Source organism: Chiloscyllium punctatum, chromosome 1 (assembly GCF_047496795.1).
Source record: "Chiloscyllium punctatum isolate Juve2018m chromosome 1, sChiPun1.3, whole genome shotgun sequence".
Classification (NCBI taxonomy): Eukaryota; Metazoa; Chordata; class Chondrichthyes; order Orectolobiformes; family Hemiscylliidae; genus Chiloscyllium; species Chiloscyllium punctatum.
Window position 1 is genome coordinate 68,107,867 of NC_092739.1, and position 24,733 is coordinate 68,132,599.

Sequence of the window (24,733 nt, forward strand, 5' to 3'; positions counted from 1 at the left end):
GAGTGATTCCTGATGAAGTGCCTTTGCCTGAAACGTCGATTTTCCTGCTCCTCGGATGCTGCTTGACCTGCTGTGCTTTCCTAGTACCACTCTAAATCTTGACTCTAATCTCCAGCATCTGCAGTACCCATGTCTGCCATCATGTTTTCTATGCTGGCACATCTCTTTAGACTAAAAACCAGTTTAAAGCAAAACTGAAGTCCTACATCAGTGTGCACCCCAAGAAGAATACAGATCACCAAACACTGTCCCTGAGGGAACCAAGCTGGAAGCAATTTCTCTGTTTGGGGAGTGTCATTTTGTTTGATGCTACTGTAGGCAAGCAGGTTGACAATAGGCTTTCAAAAGTAAACAATGCATTCAGCCAACCGTATAAACAACTGAGGCAACTGGAGTCTCAGAGCACAGATAGAAATCAAAGTGTAGAAAGCTGTATTCTTCACTATCCCTCTGTATGGCACCAAATCAAGGCTTCTATACCACCGTTACATACACCATATACAGCAATTCATTCACCATTATCTCTGCAGTGGCCTCAAGATCCACTGGAATGACGCCATTACAAACATGTGGAGCCCTGGAAACCACTATCTTCACAAGCATCAAAGCTATCCTCCTGCCAAACCAACCGCTTAGGATGGATCATGTTGTCTGAATGAACAGCAGTCATCTGTCCAAGCTTACTTTGTATGGAGAGTCCACCACTGATAAATGCAGCAGAGGAGTCCCTTACAAATGTTTCAAGGACTCACTAAGCAGGTGTGCCACATCAGCTCTCCCAGTGGTGAGATCACGATGCCTGGACATGCTACTTCAGCAATGGTACAGACATCAATGAGACTGAGTGAAGACACAGCATAAAAAGAAAACAAGGAGGATAGATCCAAATGTCGCTCGCAGTAATGATGCTTTCACTTGCACACATTGTAGGAGAATTTGCTGGTCACAAAAAGGCCTGACTAGCAATCAACAGACCTGCAACTGATGAATACAGCCTTCTTCAAATCTTCATCTGTGAAGAAATGTTAAGGAGAAGGCGCTTTCCTGCTGCTGAATGTATGTACAGCTGCATGAGGTTAAGTGAGGGTGCTGGCTGGAGCAGCTGGGTCAAAATTAGCACTTGGCGCAGCCATCCTCACCCACCCTCTCATCATCCCCTACTCTTCAAGCTCAATCCAATTACCTGTATTTCCAGGTCCCATCCATGATAGTTGGTGTCAATCAGCCACAGTACTGGAAGTGGACACTGTTCGTGGTAAACGCTACTGGGACAGAAATGCTGCCTGTCCTCCAATTGGCCAGCAGCTCTTGGAGGTGGGGCCATCACCCTTAAAGAGGTGGATGTCTCAAAACCAGGCAGATAATTGGATGATGGGCTAGAATTATATTGGAGTCCTGGAAACGTGTGTGTTTTCTTGTCATGGCCACCATTTTGGAATAGTACCTGCAGAATCCAGACAGTTGGTACGGCATAGTGGAATTTCATTGTCTTCCTCTTATAACATAACATTTAGAAATGTTGAGGGAATGAAAAATAATTTGGATGGAATGGACATTCAATGCAATAAAATTGCTGATGAGCATGCAGGATTTCAACAGTGAAATATAACACAAATCCCTGAAATACTGCAACTGGTTTCTGTACTCACTGTAACAATATTAGTTTCTTCAAGAAGATGCACAGTATGTCCTTGAAAATGATAGGAATGTGGCATTGTTAAAGGTAGCAGTTAGGAAAATGCAATTCATTTGTAAAGACAAAATGTTGTGGATGTGCTGCGACAGAAACACATTTTGATACAACTCAAGTTATTAGTTATATTCTGTCCTTGGGGATGGACTTGCAATCAGGTAACAGTGAGATTTGTCAGGACCCTCTAATCGTTTAGTGGGCTCTGTGAAATCGGTGTCAGGACTGTCAACACTTTTGACTTTGTTTTGCTTTATTGTTGGCTTTGCTGGATTTTGACATTTTAAAACTTCTGCTCAACTTGCCTTTACTGCTGGACCTGTTTTGAATGCGAATTTACATGTAACACAGCATGGAAAATGTGCCGATGTCTACTTCAGCTGAATTTTTATTAGTTTACTTCTTGGAAATGTGCTAACGGATAGACTGAACCACTGTTGTTATACTTAGTTATCATCCTGGATTGTATCTTTAAGGTCGAGTAATCTATAGTTGTGCAGGTCATTTGTGATCAACAGTCTGAAGAGATAGAAACTGCTGGAGAAACTTGCAGCTCTCCAGCATCCACATCTTTGTCTTACTTTAGTCTGAATAAAAGGTTGGCTTTTTAAGATGTGTGTTGCTGGACACTCATCTGATAATAGTGGAAATCAATTTTGATTGACACTTTTCTTTAATTTCACTGCATGAATAGTTTTAATGTTGCATGCTCCCTGATCTTGACAATGGAATCACTAATCAATCTTACCAGTTGTATGAATAGTTTCTGCTTTTCTTAAAGCTTAAAAGTGTAACACTTCCCATCTGACAGTCCTACAGGGCAACCTAGGTAGCTGCAGTCTTCTTTCCAAGTCTGATATTTTGTGACCCATGCAACATGCCTGCAGAAACTCAGATATAATTTCTTCAAAAGACAAGATAACATCAATTGAGCAGGATGTGTTCATAGAGAAGAGCTATCATTCCAATCTAGTACCGAGGGAAATGATTTTGCTTGGGCTGCTATATCATGGTCCATATTGAGGAGAAGAGCAAAAAGATTCTTTATGTAACTCAGTTTGGTGTTGATAGGTGGCATTTTCAGGATGTGGTTTGAATGTCCATGTTTATAGCTCACCTAGACTTCTGCATTTGTGATCATGGAAATTTCTTCTCAATATAGGTGACAATATAGGTCACTTCCAATAGCATGACAGGGGTAGGAACCCTGCTAGGAGGGAAAGGGAAATAGAGAGAAAAGGCAAATGGGAAATAAAAGGGAAGGAAGGAAGGAAGGAAGGAAGAAGTGGGAGAAAGGAGAATATTTTCCAGAAGCAGCTGGAAACAAACATAGAATGGGGCAAAGAACAACCAATTGTCATACACCCACATTAGAACCAATGACATGAAAGTGTTATGGACCAGACCAGACCTCCCTCAAAATATGTTAAGGTAGTCTAGACACCAACATTTTCTTATTTTAAAGGTAAATGTGAGGCGCTGTGTCCATATACAATTTGATTGGTCAAGCTACACCCAATTAAGCAAAACAAAGTAAATTCAAACATAATAGTTAAAATACAACAAAGGAAAGAGGAACTTGGAACAACTTAACTCTATTGGAAAACTTAACAGAATAAAAGATTGTTTTATTACTAAATTGTAACTGTTCTAATATAGTAACATTCCATAAACACATCCTTGGCATAAGGCAAATTCAGAAAACGGATTGTTTCACATGCAGTTCTCCAGTCTAGGAGGAATGAACATCAAAAACACAATTCTGAGAGAGAGCGAGAACTCCAGCTTTCAACTGTAGCAAAAAGAATTGTGACAGCTGTTTCACAACCCGAGCAGCTTCTGCCACTGATAAGAAAAACTAAAAAAAAAATCCTGATTCAGTGGTTAGGAGTTTGACCACATCCATTTAGGCTGCTTCTGTTGTTCTAATGCTTTAAAAAAACACCCAAGGCCTCACAAGTTGTTTATCTGTCCCCCAGTCTCTCTCTACAAGAAACCTGAACAAAACACACCTCTTAAAGCTGCAGTATCGTCACAAAAGAATAGGGAGGAGGTCCTGATAAATAAGTCACACAAGGAAGGAGCTAGATTTTTAACAAATTACTTTGAGGGTGGTTATATTGGGATTATTACCTAGTCCATATTAATTGGCATAGAGACAAATAAGGCCAGAAAGTAAACATATGGATGAACAAAAGAAGAGGTTTTATTTAACAGGAAACTGACACCAGTGCTGGGATAGGAAATGGGCTTCACCCAGACCAGGCTAGGCAAAGGTCTGAAAAGAATAAATAGAGCAACAGAAAGGACTTTGAACTAATGAAGAGAATTAAATGTTCAGATAGAATTTAAGGCAAGTGTGATAGTAACTTACAAATAACAGACAGGGGATGAGAGCAGAGAACAAAGTGATAATTGATAAAAGATAATTTAATACTCCAGGTATCAAAAGGTTTTAGGATGAAGTAATAAAAAGCCTGTTTAAAACAAAGTGTGATGAAAAATATGAACATGGTATAACAACGCACAGAGCAACAGCGATAAATGTGTGACAGCTCAAAAAGTGCACCAAAGATATTGTCAAGTCATGTGGGCAAGGTGGGGACAGTTACCTGAATAAGAGTTCTTAAACACACACAAAAAAGAAACATAGCAGAAGCAACAAAATGAGTAATAAACATCCTCTTGTATCACCACACTTACCAATAATTTCCTTTTTAAAATAATACTCTTCCTTTGTTTTTCACACTGAAGTGTATAATTCACATTTAGCCACATGGTACTGAATCTGCCATTTATTTGCCCACTCAGTTAACGTGTCCAAATCACCTTGAAACCTACTGGTATACTCCTCACAACTCAATTTTGTTCAGGTTTGTGTCATTTCAATGAGATCACTTCGCACCTTACCAAATTCAAAAGAACGCAGGCTGATTCCATTGATCTCAATTTCACATCATGATCAGTATAGGGTATGAACCTGCAACATCTAGGCTATTTGTGCCAGTAATTTAAGGACTACACATTCATGTTCTCATAAGTAGTAAGTGTGGAAATTTCCAATATAATTTTCATAAAATTAATAGCTAAATTTTGTCCCATAGTTGTACCAACAATAAATATAAAAATTAAAAGTATAAAATATCTAATTATTTCAGTATTGCTTTAGGTAAGCTAAAGAATAAACAAATATCTGTACAGCACTGGACTTTTAGTTTGTCCGGATATCTGAGATTTTTAACCATTATATAGAATCATAGAGATGTACAGAATGGAAACAGACCCTTCAGTCTAACCCGTCCATGACCAGATATGCCAACCCAATCTCGTCCCACCTGCCAGCATCTGGCCCATATCCCTCCAAACCCTTCCTATTCATATACCCATTCAAATGCCTTTTAAATGATGCAGTTGTATCAGGCTCCACCACTTCCTCTGGCAGCTCATTCCATACACGTACTACTCACTGCGTGAAATAATTGCCCCTTAGGTCTCTTTTATGTCTTCCCCTCTCACCCTAAACCTATGCCCTCTAGTTCTGGACTTCCCAGCCCCAGGGAAAAGACTTTGTCTATTTATCCTATCCATGCCTCTCATAATTTTGTAAATCTCTATAAGGTCCAAAGCTCCAGGGAAAACAGCCCCAGCCTGTTCAGCCTCACCCTATAGCTCAAATTATTCCAACCCTGGCAACATCCTTGTAAATATTTTCTGAACCCTTTCAAGTTTCACAACATCTGGAAACCAGGTTTGCACGCAATATTCCAACAGTGGCCTAACCAATGTCCTGTACAGCTGCAACATGACCTCCCAACTCTTGTACTTATTACTCTGACCAATAAAGGAAAGCATACCAAATGCCTTCTTCACTATCCTATCTACCTGCGACTCCACTTTCAAGGAGCTATGAACCTGCACTCCAAGGTCTCTTTGTTCAGCAACACTCCCTAGGACCTTACCATTAAGTGTAGAAGGCCTGCTAAGATTTGCTTTCCCAAAATGCAGCACCTGGCATTTATCTAAATTAAACTCCATCTGCCACTTCTCAGCCCATTGGCCTATCTGGTCCAGATCCTGTTGTAATCTAAGGTAACCCTCTTCGCTGTTCACGATACCTCCAATTTTGGTGTCATCTGCAAACTTACTAACTGTACCTCTTATGCTCACATCCAAATCATTTATGTAAACGACAAAAAGTCAAGCACCCAGAATGATCCTTGTGGCACTCCACTGGTCACAGGCCTCCAGTCTGAAAAACAACCCTCTGCCAACACCCTCTGTCTTCTACCTTTCAGCCAGTTCTGTATCCAAATGGCTTGTTCTCAGTGTATTCTGTGAGATCTAATGTTGCTAACCAGTCTCACATGGGGAACCCTGTCAAATGCCTTACTGAAGTCCATATAGATGACATCTACTGCTCTGCCCTCAATTTTCTTTGTTACTTCTTCAAAAAACTAAATCAAGTTTGTGAGACATGATTTCCCATGCACAAAGTCATGTTGATTATCCCTAATCAGTCCCTGCCTTTCCAAATACATGTACATCCTGTCCCTCAGGATTCCCTCCAACAACTTGCCCACCACCGACATCAGGCTCACTGGTCTATAGTTCCCTGGCTTGTCTTTACCACCCTTCATATCAGTAAAATACTGAACAAAGCAACAATAAATACAAAAGTTTGCATGGACATTTAGGCCATAACTTTGATCTTGCCAAAACTGAAATAAAACATCACTAACAGTCCAAGATTCAGATCTTCCCAATCAGAACATGATTTTTTTCTATCCTCGCCAACTACAGATGTTCAGATATAAACCAAAAGTAATTTAAATATATACCTATATTGTAAATGTAGGTACAATATGATAGCCATGATACAATGGAAATAAAAATGGTGAAATATAAAAAACAGGCATGTAACTTGTGATAAATCAATTTAAATTATGACACAGTCAAACAAAAAACATATTTCACTCTATTGCAAAATACTGATCAATTTGTTCAAGTCATAATATTTTACTAACCTTTGGCAAAATATTCTCTGTTCGGACCAATTAGTGTGTTGTAGGGATACCCATAATAGGCTAGTGTGTAGGGATCACATGAGTAAACAATGTTTGCTTGAGGTGTTTCTGTTGGTCCCCCTTTTGCTGCTTTCTGGTAACGACTATATTGCTCTTTGTCAACAGGCTTGGCAAGGGTCACCTCAATATAGGAACCTTCAAGCTCAATGCCATTTAATTTCTCCATGGCGAGGACTGCATCTTCCCTGGTAGTGAAATGAACAAAAGCATAATCACGAATTTTCTTTACTCGCTCTACACAGCCGGGATTAAACTGACTGAAGATTTTTTTAATTGTGTCCTCCATAGTTTCAATCATCAGATTTCTCACGTAAAGAATTTTAACAGTTTCCATCACATCTTCATCAACATCTATCTCTGGTTCAGCCCAGTCGACCGCAATTTGGTGACCCCACAGCTGGATTCTTCCAGGCATCAGCTTTCTTCGTGCCATGGCTGCTGCCCGGTGACTTTCATATTCTACAAAAGCAAATCCTCGGTTCTTCATCTTGTCAGCAGCACTGGCATAGACAATCACATCTAACACACCTTCTGTTACTTTAGAAATCTCTTCTAAAATCTCCTCTCTTTTTTTCATTTTTGGAATGCCTCCAATGAAAAGTCTGCAGTTGTCCACACTGCTGCAAACACCCAGCAACCTCCCAGGACGAATCTCATAGTTATTAAGCTCTCTGACAGCTCGTTTGGCTTCATGCTTAGCTGTAAACATGACAAAGGCATAACCTCGGTTTTTACCATCAAAGTCCATCATCAGACGCATCTCATACATCCGCCCCACCGACTCAAAAACAGGGACAAGCTCATCTTCATAAACATCGCGTGGAATTTTGCCAATAAAGACCTCACAACCACGGGGCGGAGGATGGCCCTCCCAACCAGGGGGAGGGCCGCCATATTTACGTTGGCCATTTTCTTGAACCATTGTGTAGCCTGTACGTTCCAAAAGTGCAAGCAAGGTAGCTTCATTAGGGGCACCAGCAACACCTTCATGGACCTTAGTTGAAGATATATTGCAAGAATCTGTACTCATCATGGTACTGGAGTCTTCAGCTGTCATTCTGTCAAAACCATCCAAATTGTGCTCAGACCTGAAGGCAAAAGAGGGAAATCTCAGTTGGATGATCAAACAAGTGAACATTAGAATGAAAGACCACAGCCAATAAAGTATTATTGAAATGTGATCAGTGCTATAATGTAGAGAAACTCAACAGACAATTCACAAACAAGGTTCCAAAAGACAGTGATTTGATAAATGACAAGATAAACCATTGAATTGCATAAACAATCAGAAATGTCACAATTTGAAAATGGCAAGGAACATTCAGAACTTCTCTCATTTGATATCTTAAAACATAAGGAATTAGAGGAAGAATTTATTTTTAATTTTTTTGCATTTGGTCTTTCGATGTCATTTTCTGAAGAGTTTGAGTTTTGTCTATAGATGCAGTTTATATGTAGTAGTGTCCGATGATAAATTGAAAAGCAAGACATGCAATGTAGTTAGAATGACCAGCTATTTGAAAGAATCTCTGGCTCCAAATTGTCTCAGGCCAAATGGCTCTTTTGATTATAGAGGTTACTTGCTTATTCTTTTTAGCTACAATTGTCATGATGGTGGCTTTTGGAAGTAGGTAAAAACAATGACTGCAGATGCTGGAAACCAGATTCTGGAATGGAGTGGTGCTGGAAAAGCACAGCAGTTCAGGAAGCATCCGAGGAGCAGTAAAAATCGACATTTTGGGTAAAAGCCCTTCATCAGGAATACCTGATTAAGGTCTTTTGCCCGAAACGTCGATTTTACTAGCTTTTGGAAGTGTTACCACTGACAGAACTGGTTAGACTTCTGTGACAAAATGTGTTTGGTGAAAAAGGTGGAACACTTGCTGCCAACATTTTTTGCATGGCACTTTTACATAAACACTTAAGTGGCCTAACATTACCATTAGAGCACTAGTTTTTAGCAAATGGATAACTACAACACAGCAATGGCACAACTTCAAAAAAAGCACACATCATTGTAAAGTGTTTCGTGATCACTTGAGGTTGTGAAAGGTATTATATAAAACAATAAAATACCTTAGAAAGAGGTTACTAGCTTGTAACATAAACTAGCGAGTTTTGAGAAGATTTACAGCTCAGGTTGAGGTTCTGGATATAGGTTTGCTTCCTGAGCTGGAAGGTTAGTTTTCAGATGTTTCGTCACCATACTAGGCAACATCATCAGTGAGCTTCTGAATGAAGCACTGGTTTTATGGCCTGCTTTCTATTTATGTGTTTAAGTTTCCTTGGGTTGGTGATGTCATTTCCTGTTCTTTTTCTCAGGGGGTGGTAAATGGGATTCAAGTCAATGTGTTTGTTGATAGAGTTCCGGTTGGAATGCAATGCTTCTAGGAATTCTCACGCATGTCTGTTTGGCTTGTCCTAGGATGGAAGTGTCTTCCTAGTCGAAGTGGTGTCCTTCCTCATCTATACGTAAAGATAGAGATCTGTAGGTGGATCCCAACATCCACAAAATGAAGCTGTATTAGAACATTATTTCAATGAGCACCACATACTACAGCACAGAGGAACTATGAAGAGCAGAGGAAAATCACCTATATAGTGTATTCAAAAAGAATGGGTACTGAATGAACAGTCTGCCAATTTCTCTGCAAAATCACAAACAAGCAGACAAAACCCATCCAGAAGCCTTAGCCACTCTCCCCTACATCAAAGACATCTAGGAAATGACTGCCAGACTGCGGCATCACGGTAGCCCACAAACCCACCAACACACTAAAACAGCAGCTAATGAACTTGAAAGACCCTATACAGTCAACAAGCAAAACTAATGTCATTTATAAAATACCGTGCAAGAACTGAAACAAACACTACTTAGGACAAACAGGCAGAAAACTAGCCACCATGATACATAAACATCAACTAGTCACAAAAAGACATGACCCACTCTCACTAGTATCCTCACATGCACCACTTCAATTGGGAAAACACATCCATCCTAGGACAAGCCAAACTTAAACACGAGCAAGAATTCCAAGAAACATGGCATTCCAACTGGAACTCTATCAACAAGCACATTGACTTGGATCCCATTTACCACCCTCTGAGTAAATGAACAGGAAATGGCATCACAACAGGAAACGATATCACCATCCCAAGGAAAGCAAGTCATACGACCAGTGCTTCATCCAGAGGCTCACTGATATTACTTTGTATGGTAACAAAACATCTGAAAATGAACCTTCCAGCTCAGCGAGCAAACCTAATGTAACAAACTCTTGTTTCTTTCTCTTCGGATGATAGATGACCTGCTGAGTATTTCCAACAATTTCTTTACTTTCATTTCTGATTTCTAACATTTGCTGTATTTTGTGTCAACATGTTATTTTTATAATCCTAAAACTGTCCAAAATATAAAAACGGAGAATGTGACACATGTTGTTTGATGTGCTATGTTAAGGGAACAAGTGCAGTAATATGCATTTTTGGAACATAACGTAACATGAGATATGAGTGATTAAACTTAGACAAAGAAGATACTTGTCATAATCAGATCATGTGGGATGATATTCCACATTTAATTGGAGGTAAGATCAGCAAACAATTTTATACTGCCTGATTTTCACTTTAAGTAACTTCACTGGGCGTAAACCGGGTAGACAGTCTGTTATAGGCCAGTTTCTGGCTGGCAATAAGTGAACAATTGCCCCACTGTTTATCTCAAGAGTTATTACTAAGTTCTGATGAGTGCTTCACTTCAATCAAAACAATTTTCTATTATTATGCCATCATTGCAATAGGAAAAGCAGATCTTCCCCTTCATGTTTCTTAACATGAAATATTTGATTGTTTTAAACTTTGTGTCTTGAATATGATCTGAATTTGGAAATAAAAGGCAAAATCAGAAGGTCAAGCAGAAAGGTGAGCCATTGTGTAAAAACATTCTTGTTGCATTTTCTCACAAGTAAAAATTTTGAAATACTATATGTTAACTGGGCATGCTGACTATTACATTATTAGGATTTTAACTTGCTGATTTTTAATCCTTCAAATCATAACAAAACTCAAAGACAACATTTCAAGGTCTACATGTATACAATACAATATTACCTTTAATTAGTTTTATGTATTGTCATTTTTCAAGGTGTCTATCGTTATGAATCACTTATGCCTGTAGTTGAAAGCCACACAGTCCGTAATGTTTCAACAACACAAGCAATACTGAACATTTTCCATACATTGAGTCTAGTTTGAAACTCAGAACACTAATTATTATTATATTATGATATATGTTAATCATTTGCTTTAACATTTTCTAATGAATAGCAAAGGATCAACAGACTAAAAGTTAATGCAAGCCTAAAAGTACAAACAAATTAAACTCTTCATAAACAGTAACTCGTGTATTCAATTTTTAAGATCAGTACCTGTGCACAGTGATACTTAATATAGAGCTCCTATCACCAGACTGAAACTCAAAAAGGCAAAACTGGGTGTTCTCATGCAGAGTCCTGCATGCAGTAACACTGTGTACTTTCATACAAACAATAGATCATGGTGAAAATTAGAGATAAGAGCAGTTTTATTAGTTTTTGTGCAGAATAATTGTGCATGTATTAGTCATTTGCCTATAGTACACCAGATGAGGTCTTTGTTGCCTCAATATGGACTATTCCATCACCATTTTGAACATTTGTCCAAGTCTACTTTCCATAAATTTGAGGTCATTGAAAAATCTGCTACTCCTGTCCTAACTTGCACCAAGCCGGAGTCATTCATCACCTCAAATCCCTCTCATTAGCATTTGCTCCTGGATAAACTTGGCAACAATTTTTTTTTTAAATTAAAACTTTTTATTCTTATTTGACATGTATGTGATGGACCAAATTCTTTTTTTTTAAATTAGACCCTCCAAAATATCAGTGCTTATCTAACTCTGATTTCTTGAGTTTTCCTGATTTTAATTGTCTCACCAGTTTCCTCATCTCTCCTCCTCCCACCTCAGCCCAGATGCAACCCTCCAACTCAGCACCACCCTCTTGACCTATCCTACCTGTCCATTTTCCTTCCCTCCCATCCGCTCCATCCTCCCCTCTGACCTATCACTATCACCATCACCCCCTACCTCCATGCAGCTATTGCCTTCCCAGGTACCTTCCCCACCAGCCCTATCTCCACCCTCCTATTTATCTCTCAGCCCCTTTTTCCCACCCCCACATTCCTCCTGAAGGGCTTATGCCTGAAACAGTGACTCAGTCTGACCTGCTGGGTTTTTCCAGTGCCACACTTTTCGACCCTGTCTCAGCTGCCAAGGCAAAAGCTCAGAAATTCCATCCCTAAACTTCCCCAACCCCATAGATCTCTTTTCCATTTTCATACGCTCCTTAGAAGTTGCCTCTTTGATGAAGCTTTTGATCACCAGCCTTAAAGTTTTCCTATGTACTTGATTGTCAAGTTATACTTTATATTACTCTAGCAACGTGTTTTGGAATGCTTTGATATGTTAATGTTGTTGTTCAGTGCATGTAAAACTTTGGAATATCCCCTCTGTCCAAATAGCTCATTAAACACTTATGAATTAACAAGCACTTGGTTGAATTACAGAAGCAATCTGGTGTCTACACAATAAAAACTAGCAAATTTTCTTTTGGGAGAGAATTAGAAAATCAATTCAGTGAATCTGCAAACAGAATATGATGCAAGATTCTGTAGAGATATTTAATTCAATGAGCACCACCACTGATTTTGCGTGACAAGAGAGACATTATGAAAATTATAATAATGACTTTTTAAGTCTTACAGTAATTAGTTAATAATACAGTCAAGTAAGTAAAAGTTCCTAATACTCCAAGATAAAGTATTTTTAAAATTTGAAAGATGTGAGGCAGTTTGCTGATTTTTCTCTGGAAGTTGTGCAAGTATCACAACATTGTCTCATGTGAAAGAATCATGATAATATTCTGGTATTATTTTATTTAAAGTAGCATCAAAAGAGGAAGCCAACAGGGCATTGTGCAGTGAGGAGGGCCTCGGACTAAGGAATTATAACTATTCAGCGGGTCGAGCCCTTCCCGCCACTTCAATGCCTTTTGTTTGCTCCATTCCTACTATCCTGTACACTGCTGGTAATCAGATATTTACCTCAAACATGTTCAAAGACTCATCCTCCACAGCTTCCAGTTGTAGGCAGAATGTTGAAGTGTCATACACATTACTACAAGTTGCATATTAGTGAGTTATTTTAGTGCTGTTAGCTATGAAGGGTCTCCAGGTAATCTAATGACTTTGGTAGAATTTCTAATATTGTTATTGGTGGATTCAAAGTTCCTTGTACCTCTAGTTCTCCCCTGCGCAAGTGATTTCCTGGTTTTCACAATAGTAACTGAAAATGGTCCAAACTCTGAAGTCAATGCAGTTACATTTGCAGATGTCATGTGATCTGACATTATGTACCAACCTTGAGGAATGCTTCCAATCATAACTGGCAAAAACAAAATGATTACTGTGTTGCTCATTTCTTTTTAAAATGAGCAGGGGGATATACCAAACAGGTTTGGCCTCGATTCCATTTGAAAAGTTCAAAAAAATTACACAGCTTATTTATATTTCACACCAACACTAAAAAGGAGTTTCAACAGGGAAATTAATAGAGTTAGAAGTGTTCAGATACTGTATAGTAACCTCTGAGAATGAAGTTAAGGAATGGCAACCACTAAAGGGTTTGAGTCAGAGTGATGTAAATTGTTTTTACATTGCTAAACCAAACCTATCTTACTGTGAACTGGTCACTTTCAGATGTCTCAGGAGGCAAGTGGTTCACTTAGAGTTTGATGAGACTACTTGCCCCAGGAGATATTTTCTTCCCCCTCTCCCAGCTTCAGCTCTAGCAGCTCAATTGGATGAGGATTGCTACCAGTATGGGGCTTTGCCAGTGTACCTTTTGTTCAGAAAAGGAACAGCCATCATCACGTTCCCCAAACCAAATTGAATATTTCCCTCTCCCTGACTGCACCCTGTTTCCATGGATACTAAACACCCCTCGCTAATCACCAACTCCCTCAACCCTCCTCAAATCAAGCCTCAACCCCTTTAAATCTACACCGTATCCACTCCCTACCTTGCAATCCCAATGACAGAAGGTGGAAATCTTCTATCCTGCGGCTTACTGTGCAGTATACCTTTCCTGAGATGGGTCATGATTTGGAGGTACTGGTTTTGGACTGGCGTGGACAAAGTTAAAAACTACACAACACTAGTTTATAGTCCAACAGTTTGGAAGGTAGTGCTTCCAAATAAATATCTTGGACTATAACCTGGTGTTGTGAGATTTTTAACTTTTCCCCTGATAGGGAGCTAAGCCTGTCATCAGGCTGATTTTCAGCAGAGGAGAAACCTCTTAATAAGAACCTTGCAGGCAACGACAGAGCTTTTTGTGAAACCTGAACATTCCTGGAGATGAATACTTCAGCACCAGCTTGGAAAGTTTGGAAATCCCAGCTTGGTAGTTATGAGGGTCATTCTTGGTCAGGCAGAACAATACAGGTGTAGAATCATGTTCACACTTTATACGCCCGATTTAGTGCTCTGGTTTGCACTGTGCAGTTGATTGCCTTGTTCACAGGTGGCTTTCTGGCTATTGGACCTTCTCACACAAAAGTAATGTGATATTTTATTATAGGCAACCCAACTTTTAGCAGGTAAATTCAATAAAGTTTGTTAACTGCACCACAGCTCAACTGATCAAAGGTCAAAGCTGAAAATGTGTTACTGGAAAACCGCAGCAGGTCAGGCAGCATCCAAGGAGCAGGAGAATCGACGTTTCGGGCATCAGCACTTCTTCAGGAAGGGCTTCTGCAGTCCTCACTTTCTCCTGATCAAAAGGTCAATACAAGTTCTAGAGCAGCAAAATTTAAAACATTTCTTTTCAGTGTCAGGCTGTGTTGCCCTCAGCATGCTGGTATAGTGGAAGTTCGGGGGAGGGGGGTAAGGTTTGTGGCTAAAATAGCAGTAATATACTAATTTGTCATCAGCACCATATTCACATATTTAAAGGAGAACCGAACTAATTTCTATCTGGTGTCTTTCCTACTTGCTTACAAATGGGAAAACTGGTTCCTTAATATCTGGGACCTATGGAGACAAATGCTGTAATGGTTCTTCTGCTGTCTGCTGTAATATCAGAAACAACAGAAAAAGGCATCAATAATTTTCAACATTCTCATCAACGAAAAAGCAAAAAGCAAGAGGCTCACTTTGGAAATTCATTAAATTGCCAGTGCAAATCTGTTTTACAATAATTTAAAACATGTATCACATTAATTTTCACCCCCCCCCCCACATCTGTTGATTGCTTTTCATGTAAACGTCTAGTTAGTGAAAAGCAACAAACTGAGAATAAAATGAGGAAGTGCTGAAGAAACTCCAAAGAATGTATCCAAAGCAAAGTCACACTGGATTCAAAATGCTAACTTTTGAGTTACTTCAGCATTTGTTTTTAGCATCTGCAGTATTAGCATCTTTTGCTTTTACTCAAATGTGGAATCAACTGGGTTTCTCTCTCCGTGGATGCTGCCTGACTTGCTGAGTATTTTGAGCATTTTCTTTTCTCATTAACAACTGTTGTTGAGCTATTTGCTCATTGAATCAAGAGGAGTTGATTCAGTATGAACATGTGGAGGAGCTGGCGTTGGACCAGGGTGGATAGAAGTTAAAAATCACACAACACCAGGTTATAGTCCAACAGGTTTATTTGCAAGCACTAGCTTTCAGAGTGCTGCTCCTTCATCAACACAGCTACCTGATGAAGGAGCAGCGCTCTGAAAGTTAATGCTTCCAAATAAACCTGTTGGACTATAACCTGGTGGTATTATTTTTATCAGTATGAATGTATGATTTGCAACAGGAAATGGATGTTAGTCACAAAAAGACATTGTCCCTGGAACATCAAAGTCTCAGGGGTGACTTTATAGAGGTTTATAAAATCATGAAGGTGAACAGACAAAGTCCTTTTCCCAGAGTTGGAGAGTCCAAAACCAGACAGCATAGGTTTAAGGTGAAAGTGGAAAGATTTAAAAGGGACTTAAGGGAAACCTTTTCAAACAGAGTGTGGCGCGTGTATTGAATGAGCTGCCAGAGGAAGTGGTGGATGCTGGTACAATTACAACATTTAAAAAGCATCTGGATAGGTACGTGAATAGGAAGGGTTTAGAAGGATATGGGCCAAATGCTGGCAAATGGGATTAGATTAAGTTAGGATATCTGGTCAGCATGGACAAATTGGACTGAAGGGTCGGTTTCTGTGCTGTACACCTCTATGAATCTATATCTACACATTCAAATGAGTGGAGTCACAAGAGTGCCTCACAGTATTTCTCAATAGGTTGGCTAATATAATTATACCTGACAATAAGCTGAAAGTGGCAGGCCAGGTTAATAGTTAACTATCATAAAGATATTGCAAATCCCAGAATACCTGTGAGCACACTATGGCTAATCAACTAGCAATCAAAAGTTACTGTCACATTAACCACATGTAATTCTTGAACTTTTGCAAAGAATTCATTTAAATTATCAAACATATGTCCTGAATTTCGATCAAAATTGTCCCTATCTCATATTGATGGAGGGTTTGGCAGGAGATTGATGGAGGTCCTGGAGGGTTGCAGTATCTCTGGTAATCTACTGAACTCAAATTTAAGTTACAACAGGAGGTCAATCCAAACCCTCAGGAATTTCAGTCACTGTTTTATGTACATGCCTGGGAACATAAACATTCTTACAAAAGGTCACCTTTGGAACAGCAAACAGGTCAGCATCATGTTAAAACAAAAAAGGAGAGAGTCAACAACTTCATGTATCTATTAGTTTATTTCTAAAATGTAATAAATATTATTGCTATTTTTAATTGTGATGGAACTGCTAATATTCAAATCTAAATTGCAGAAAAATTAAAGAAAACGCATGTGAACTCATTAAGGGGACATTGCCTTTACAGAAGTGTTTTTGTAAATGCATTTTTCTTTGTTTCCTGCACAATGCAGTGAATTAACATTATTACATTGAAATTAATCAACTCATCAGGATAATAATCACTGCTATAATGAAAACGCTATTCTCACTTCCAGTGACCAAATCAGAACCATTTTCAAATTCTTCCAAGGGTGGAGAAAAGTGAGCTAAGTTTTTTTTTAAAAGTGCAACTCATTTATAACAATATCTTATTGATTGATTCCCCTTTGCATGTGTAAGAGGAAGTAGTTGTGGAGGAGGATCGACACAGATAAATGCGAGCCAAGCACAGATTTAATTTCAGAGAGGCTGAATTAGAACTTTTTGTACAGTGATATGAGATTCACTTAGTTGTAATCTTTTGCTGACAAGTAGTAATTATTATTATCTACCATTTCTGTAGGTTGTTTGGAAGAGTGGTTGACTTATGAGTAATCTCGTGAACTGAACTAACCTAATACAAGGCCAAAACAGATCAGCGTGTGAAAGAGATAAATCCTTTAATGTTTCGGGTGGGAATCTTCACTACAGCTGGCAATGGGCAAACTTAGCGAAACAAAGAAAGTTCCTTCTTTATCTGGGTCTGCCTTACAAAAAAGGGCTTCTATCTTCTGTGCAGGTTCTAATGAATCCTCAGGATTAAAACATCACTGCTCTGTAGCAACTCAGGACAGGTATGGTGGCCTGGTTGTAACAGTCATGGTAAGCTAATAAAAACATTTTAAAAACTCAAGCTAAAGGAGTTCTGAGCACACATAATTTGGAGACATGTAAAGCTCTATCCAAAGCATTGATCCATTAGCAACTTTCTTACTAGCTCTTCTGCTTGCAAGAAAATTCAATGCTGGTTTGGACATAAGAGGGCTTCAGGAAAAGGGCCAGAATTTATTTTCAGCTATCATTTAGAGAGACATCAAAAAAGTGATTACTTTTTACAACTGAAACATACAGATTCCACAAAGCATATCAACACTTTAGAGCAGATGGTAGATCAAAAGGTCACAAAACAAAAACCTAATATTTCAAAACATTGCAAAAAACCTATAACTTAGTCCTTTAAAAAATAGGGAGTCAAACTCACAATGCGAAGAATCTAGGAGAATATTAACATAGTTTTCTAGGCTTAAGATTACAGTGACATTAGAGGTCAGTAAAGCCATGAGGGACATGGAAAGGATGAATAGCCAAGGTTTTTTTTCTAGGGTGGGGGAGTCCAAAACTACAAGGCATAGATTTATAGTGAGAGAGAAAGATTTAAAAAGGACGTGAGGGGTAACATTTTCAGAGGGTGGTGAGTGTATGGAATGAGCTGCCAGAGAGTGGTGGAGGTGGGTACAATTAAACATTCAAGAGGCAGCTGGACAAATATATGAATAGAAAGCGTTTAGAGGATATAGGCAAATGCTGGAAAACGGGACTAGGTCAGATTGGGATGTGTGGCTGTTGCAGAGGAGATGAACTGAAGCGTCTGTTTCCATGCTGCATAACTATAACTCTGACTCTTACTCACAGGTTTCCAGAAACTGTCAAAAAGTTGGCAAGATTTCAGAGACCAACATGTAGTTGATTTTCCACAGTGACTGCCATCTAAAATGTAGTACAGTGTGCCATGATTTTGGATGTACTCCACAATTTCTACACATTTTTGTATTTCCTCAATACATAATATGCAAACATACACATGGTGTAGACCATTCAGCCCTTCAACTCTGCTCTGTCATCTGATAAGATCATGGCTGATTTGATTTGTGACCTCAACTTTCATGTCTATCCTGAATACCCTTTGTCTCCCTTGTCAGTCAAGCATTTAACCAACTCAGTTCTTAAAAATATTCAATATTGCGGCCTCTAACGCCCTTTGGTTAAGAGAACTACATTACCTAGTGACCACTGGAGAGAAATAAATTTTCTCCACCTTACATGGGAGAACCCTTATCTTTAAACAGTGTCCCTAATTCTCATCTTTCTCTCAAGAGGAACCATTGTTCGAAGATAAATATTGGAAGATATTGTTAGGAATCTGCTGGTATGGATCTCCCAAGAGCTATGCATTATTTATTATGCTTTGTAGGCACCCTTGTTTGTTCATCAGGTTTATCAAATGAATAACCAAGGCATCTAGGATGAGAAAATCCCAAATGTGATTCTTATCTGTACTGTCAGTTGGTGCTAATTTGAGCTTAATTAAGAGATACAATTCAGTTTGGTGCCTGGTTTAGAAAAATCCCCTGTAGTTCTTACTCCTCGTCGCTCTACAAAACCACATCCTGGAAATATATGTATTGGCACCAGGTGAAAACAGAGTCAAAGTTCATTTGTGAATAATTGAGATACTCAAGGCCCCAAGCAAAAAAAAACAATATCTTTTAAGATAGTTGGAAAAAAAATTACAAAATTAGAAAGCTTTTCCCCCCATGTTAATATATTTGTAATGCAAGTAGGTAATGCAGGAATTCAGTAATCATTTAAAAATGCCCAAAGGGCAACTGCTGTACATAAGTACTTAGGTCATGAAGGTTTCGTGATGAGTAGCTCCTACTTTCTCACCATTGAACTAGACTTCTCTCAATTTGAGGAAATAATGTTTGCATTAGGATTCAAGATCATAAAGTTCATATGAATGTCAAATATACTATATATTCAAATGAGTTCCAGTGTATAATCTCTACACTGACCTTATGAGGTCTCCTTAATGTCACAGCACCACAGAAAATGCAGCACATGTCAATTCTGACAGAAACACTGAGATGGTGATGGATTAGTTACTAAATATATTTGCCACCTTAGTAAACTCAAAAATATACTTAATTCCTAGCTTATGTTTAAGATTGTCCAAGGATTGGTCATTAACCATTCTCAATGCTTCATATTCTAAGAGTTACCATTACCAATTGCATAAGTACCACCATTTGTCTTGTAAGGGTATAAATCAGTTAGAAAGCAAACATATTGAACAAAACATGAACAAATTCTTGTATTGTACAAATTTCATTTTACAAAATTCTTGCGTTAACAACATTGGAATACTCAAATACATGCATTGAGAGTTTTTATTCTAAATGTTTGTAAATAGGGCTTTGACCAGAGGAAGCAAGTAAACATTTTCAAACTGACCTATTAAGAGATGCTATGACATACCTCTGGATTAAGTGGGACTTAAACCCAGATCACCTAGTTTAGAGGTAGGGGTGTTATAACTGCACCACGAGCTCCCAGTGGGATTTAGTGCTTATTTTTTTTCTCCACTACCAGGAAAACACCAAAGTGACCAATTGAATGTTTGTAAAATCATAAGGGAGTAGATAAGGTGAATTGTAAAAGTCTTTCCCCCAGGATAGTGGACATCAAAACTAAAGGGCATAGGTTTAAGGTGAGAGGGGAAAAATTTAAAAGGGACCTCAGGGCTAACATTTTCATACAGAGGGTGTTTTGTAAGTGGCATGAGCTGCCAGAGGGAGTAATAGATGCAGGTACAGTTACAACATTTAAAAGACATTTGGACAGGTATAGGAATAGGAAAGGTTTAGAACGACATGGGTCAAACACAGGGAAATAGGACTAGTTTAGTTTGGGATACTTGGTTGTTATGGAGGAGTTGGACCATAGTCTCTATTTCCCTGCTTTATGATTCTCTGCTGTTGTGGTTGACTGGCACCTGTTCATAATCTGACTCAAAAGTTAGATAATAATGAGTGAGGCACTTGCAGTGCTGTGGTAATGTCCCTACCTCTGGGGCAGAAAACCAGAGTTCAAGTCCCACCCTGCTCTGGAGGTATGTAATAACATCTCTGAACAGCTTGATGAGAAAAGGGTAAAAATGGTGTCTGATGGATTCCATTACTACAATGTCATCGCTCAGTGATGCAAAAGTGTGTCTGTAAGAGAGAAAGTTAAATGCCCCAATATCTCAACATCAATAATTTCAGCACGAGTTAAAATTACACCAAAGCAATAATTTGGTCTGACTTTAGAACTGCAGCTGTCTCTGGAATGTGGACAGTGAGAGCAAAGGTTTTGACACTGACATACAGTCCATTAGAAACTATTCTATATGCAATGTGAAATAAGCTACCGTGATATTTGTCAAAAGTGAAAAATGATCAAGATGCAATGATGCAATTTCATCACAGTTTCACAAGGCCAACATGACAGTCAAACTCACTTTCCAGAGGAGGCCAAGAAATGTATTGTACTCATGACTCCCTCAATATCACCAAGTTAAAAAGCACAGGAGGCATTTCAGACCATCGTACTTGTGCTGGTTACCGAAATGAGATCCCACCTTCTCCCTGCAACCCTGAACATTGCTCTTTTTCAAAGATCAGATTAACTCTGTTGGAAGCCTCAATTGAACCTGCCTCCACCGTATTCTCATTCCGGATCCAAACTGCTCACTGCATGAAAGAGCTTTTACCCAGATCACGTTTTTGCATCTTTTGCCAATTACTTCATATACGTTAAAGTATATGTGTTGTATGGGTGTAAAATACAATGCAATTGGTGCTAAAGGTCAATTTAACGTCAACTGGTGTTTAGTGTCTTTAGTATGGGAAAGGTTCATCTCAGAAATATAATTGGATAAAAAGTGACAGAGCCAAAGGAGAGATTAGGAAATGTAATTAAACCTTGGGAAAATGGGTAGATTTTAATCAGTGTATTAGAGAATTAAATGGTGATAGAAAGGCAGATTCAATCCTGAATATATAGCAGTCACTGGTGGGGGAGGTGAAAGGGTGGAGGACATGCAAGAAACCTGTTTTTGAGGAATGTAAAGTTCTCGTGGTATCCCTGGAGGATGTTATAAAAATGTGGAAGGGTAAGATCCAAGTTAGCATAAGGGACTGTCAGAGACTACAGGAGAATATACATAGACTGGACAGTTGGGTGGAAAAGTGGCAGATGGCAGATAAATGTGAGGTGATGCATTTAGGCAAGTCTAATTCTAAAGCGAATTATACAACAAATGGAAGAGCCTTTGGAAAAGTTAATGGGCAGAGAGATCTGGGAATGCAGGCCAATTGTACCCTGAAAGTTGCTGCGCAGGTGGATAGAGTGGTCATTAAGGCATATAGTTTGCTTGCCTTCATTGGACGGGGTATTGAGTATAAGAGCTGGTAAGTCATGTTAAAATGTATAAGACATTAGTTCGGCTGCATTTAGAATACTGTGTACAGTTCTGGGCGCCACATTACCAAATGTATGTGGATGCTTTGGAGAGGGTGCAGAGAAGGTTTACGAGGATGTTGCCTGGTATGGAAGATGCTAGCTATGAAGAGAGGTTGAGTAGGTTAGGTTTATTTTCACTAGAAAAAAAAAAGGAGATTGCGGGGTGGGGGAGGGACCTGATTGAGGTTTACAAAATCATGAAGTGTATAGACAGGGTGGATAGAGACAAGCTTTTTCCCAGGATGAAGGATTCCATAACGAGAGGCCATGCTTTCAAAATGAGAGGTGGAAAATTTAAGAAGGATACATGCAGTAAGTACTTCACACAGAGGGTGGTGGGTATTTGGAACACGTTGCCAGCAGAGGTGGTAGAGACAGGCATGGTAGATTCATTTAAGATGCGTCTGGACAGATGCAGGAGTAGGTGGGGAGCAGAGGGATACAGATGCTTAGGAATTGACCGACAGGTTTAGACAGTACATTTGGATTGGCTCAGGCTTGGAGGGTTGAAGGGCCTGTTCCTGGGCTGTACATTTTCTTTGTTCTCTTTGTTCTTATTGTAGTCACGTGTACCTAAGTAGATGAAAAGCTTTGTTTGCAAACAGTACAGGCAGATCATAGCAAACAAGGACATACAGATATTGGATGCTTAGAGTGAGACATATAAGGTTACAATTGTACAGGAGGTGTGCAAAGCAAGATCAGCATCATTTGAGACATCCATTCATAAGTCTAATAATGGCAGGGAAGAAGCTGTTCTTGAACCTGTTGGTGCATGTTCAAGCTTCTGTATCTTCTGCATGATAGAAGAGTTTGTATGAGAGCATTACCAGGGTGGAAGGGGTCTTTGATTATGTTGGCAGCCTTCCTGAGGCAGTAAGAAGTGTGTTTGGAGTCCATGGATGGAAGGTTGGCTTCCATGATGGTCTGGGCTGGACAACCTTCTGTAGTTCCATACGATCCTGGGCAGAGCAGTTGCTGTACCAGGCTATTTTACACCTGGATAGTATCCATTCTATGGTGCATCTGTAGAAGTTGGTGAAGGTCCTTATGGACATGTCAAATTTCCTAAGCAACCTGACAAAGAAGGGGCATTGTTGTGCCTTCTTGATGGTTGCATCTACGTGGGAAGTTGGTAATTGTCACTGCTAGGAGGTTGTCGCTGTCAACCCTCTCAATCTCCACTCCATTGATATAGATGGGGGTGTGTCCTCCTCCTTTCTTTCTGAAGTCAATGATCAGTTCTTTTGTTTTGCCAACACAGAGAGGTTGATCACAGGAATAATTCTTATTTGTGGAAAAACACAGGAAAGCAAGCACAGGCATGATGGATATAAAGATCTCAGTGCACATTCGGATATGGTCAGCAATGTTTGGCTGAAGAATGGAAAGTCAGACTGGACAACATTAGAATACTCAAATCTAGAAATGCAAAAATGCATGGATGAGCTGACAGGTTGATGCAGAGGTAAAGATGATCAGTATCATAGAGGTAGGTCTTTTTGATGAAAGGAACATTTGGTCTTAAGCCCAGATCAGGGTCAAATAGGCAGCCAACTATTCCAAGTCATCTGGTCCAGTCTAAAGCAGCGACCAGGGAAAGTTCTGGAATCAGAGACAACTGACCAAAGATCAATGAAAAAGTTCAATTTTTTCAAATAATTACAGATGGAACTTGCAACATACTCAGGAATGAATGTAAGCCTCGCAGGCTGACAATACAGAGGCAGTAGATGGTAGACAGGCAGAACAAGAAGAGTCGGCCAACACTGAACTTGACACTTTTTGGGCTGAGTTTTCTGGGAATAACATTGGAACTGTCCATTGCTAGTCGCAGTCCTCCCAGTTATGTTGGGTTTAAAGAGATCCCTGACCTGTATTCAAACCTGCCAAGTACCAAATCAGCTCAGCAGGGGTTATTCACACAATGGTCAAATGGTCTTTGTGAGTTTATCTATCTTGACAGTTTTATGGCCATTAAGAGGATTGTATTTTTTAAACATAGTTTTTGAATTGGTGTTTATCTTGACAATTTAATGAGCATCTCAACAATGTCTGAATGTTATTATAGGGCTGAAGAGTGCTATGAGTAATGGGTACTCAGGCACCTGGTGAAGGGCTGTAGGGAGATTGGTTGGATATGGAAGGCATATTTATGGTATGGGGAGGATATGGAGGTAATATGGGGGTAAGGAGTATATGCTGAAAATGTGTTGCTGGAAAAGCACAGCAGGTCAGGCAGCATCCAAGGAACAGGAGAATCAACGTTTCGGGCATCAGCCCTTCTTCAGGAATGAAGAAAGTGTGTCCAACAGGCTAAGATAAAAGGTAGGGAGGAGGGACTTGGGGGAGGGGCGTTGGGAATGCGATAGGTGGAGGGAGGTCAAGGTGAGGGTGATAGGCCGGAGTGGGGTGGAGGCGGAGAGGTCAGGAAGAAGATTGCAGGTTAGGAAGGCGGTGCTGAGTTCGAGGGATTTGACCGAGACAAGGTGAGGGGAGGGGAAATGAGGAAACTGGAGAAATCTGAGTTCATCCCTTGTGGTTGGAGGTTTCCCGGGCGGAAGATGAGGCGCTCTTCCTCCAACCGTCGTGTTGCCATGGTCTGGCGATGGAGGAGTCCAAGGACCTGCACGTACTTGGTGGAGTGGGAGGGGGAGTTGAAGTGTTGGGCTACGGGGTGGTTGGGTTGGTTGGTCCGGGTGTCCCAGAGGTGTTCTCTGAAACGTTCCGCAAGTAGGCGGCCTGGCTCCCCAATATAGAGGAGGCCACATCGGGTGCAGCGGAT

General features: G+C 39.7%; 1 protein-coding gene across 8 annotated transcripts in view; it reads right to left on the minus strand.

Moving 5' to 3' along the window:
• rbm47 (RNA binding motif protein 47) overlaps positions 1–24,733 on the minus strand; it is a 256,801-nt gene that overhangs the window by 23,606 nt on the left and 208,462 nt on the right. For all 8 annotated transcript variants that reach the window (XM_072567871.1, XM_072567874.1, XM_072567863.1 and 5 more), the window contains one exon: positions 6,715–7,862. In XM_072567871.1, coding sequence (XP_072423972.1) covers positions 6,715–7,831 — 1,117 coding nt within the window. In that variant the 5' untranslated portion in view covers positions 7,832–7,862. The remainder of the gene's footprint in view (positions 1–6,714; positions 7,863–24,733) is intronic.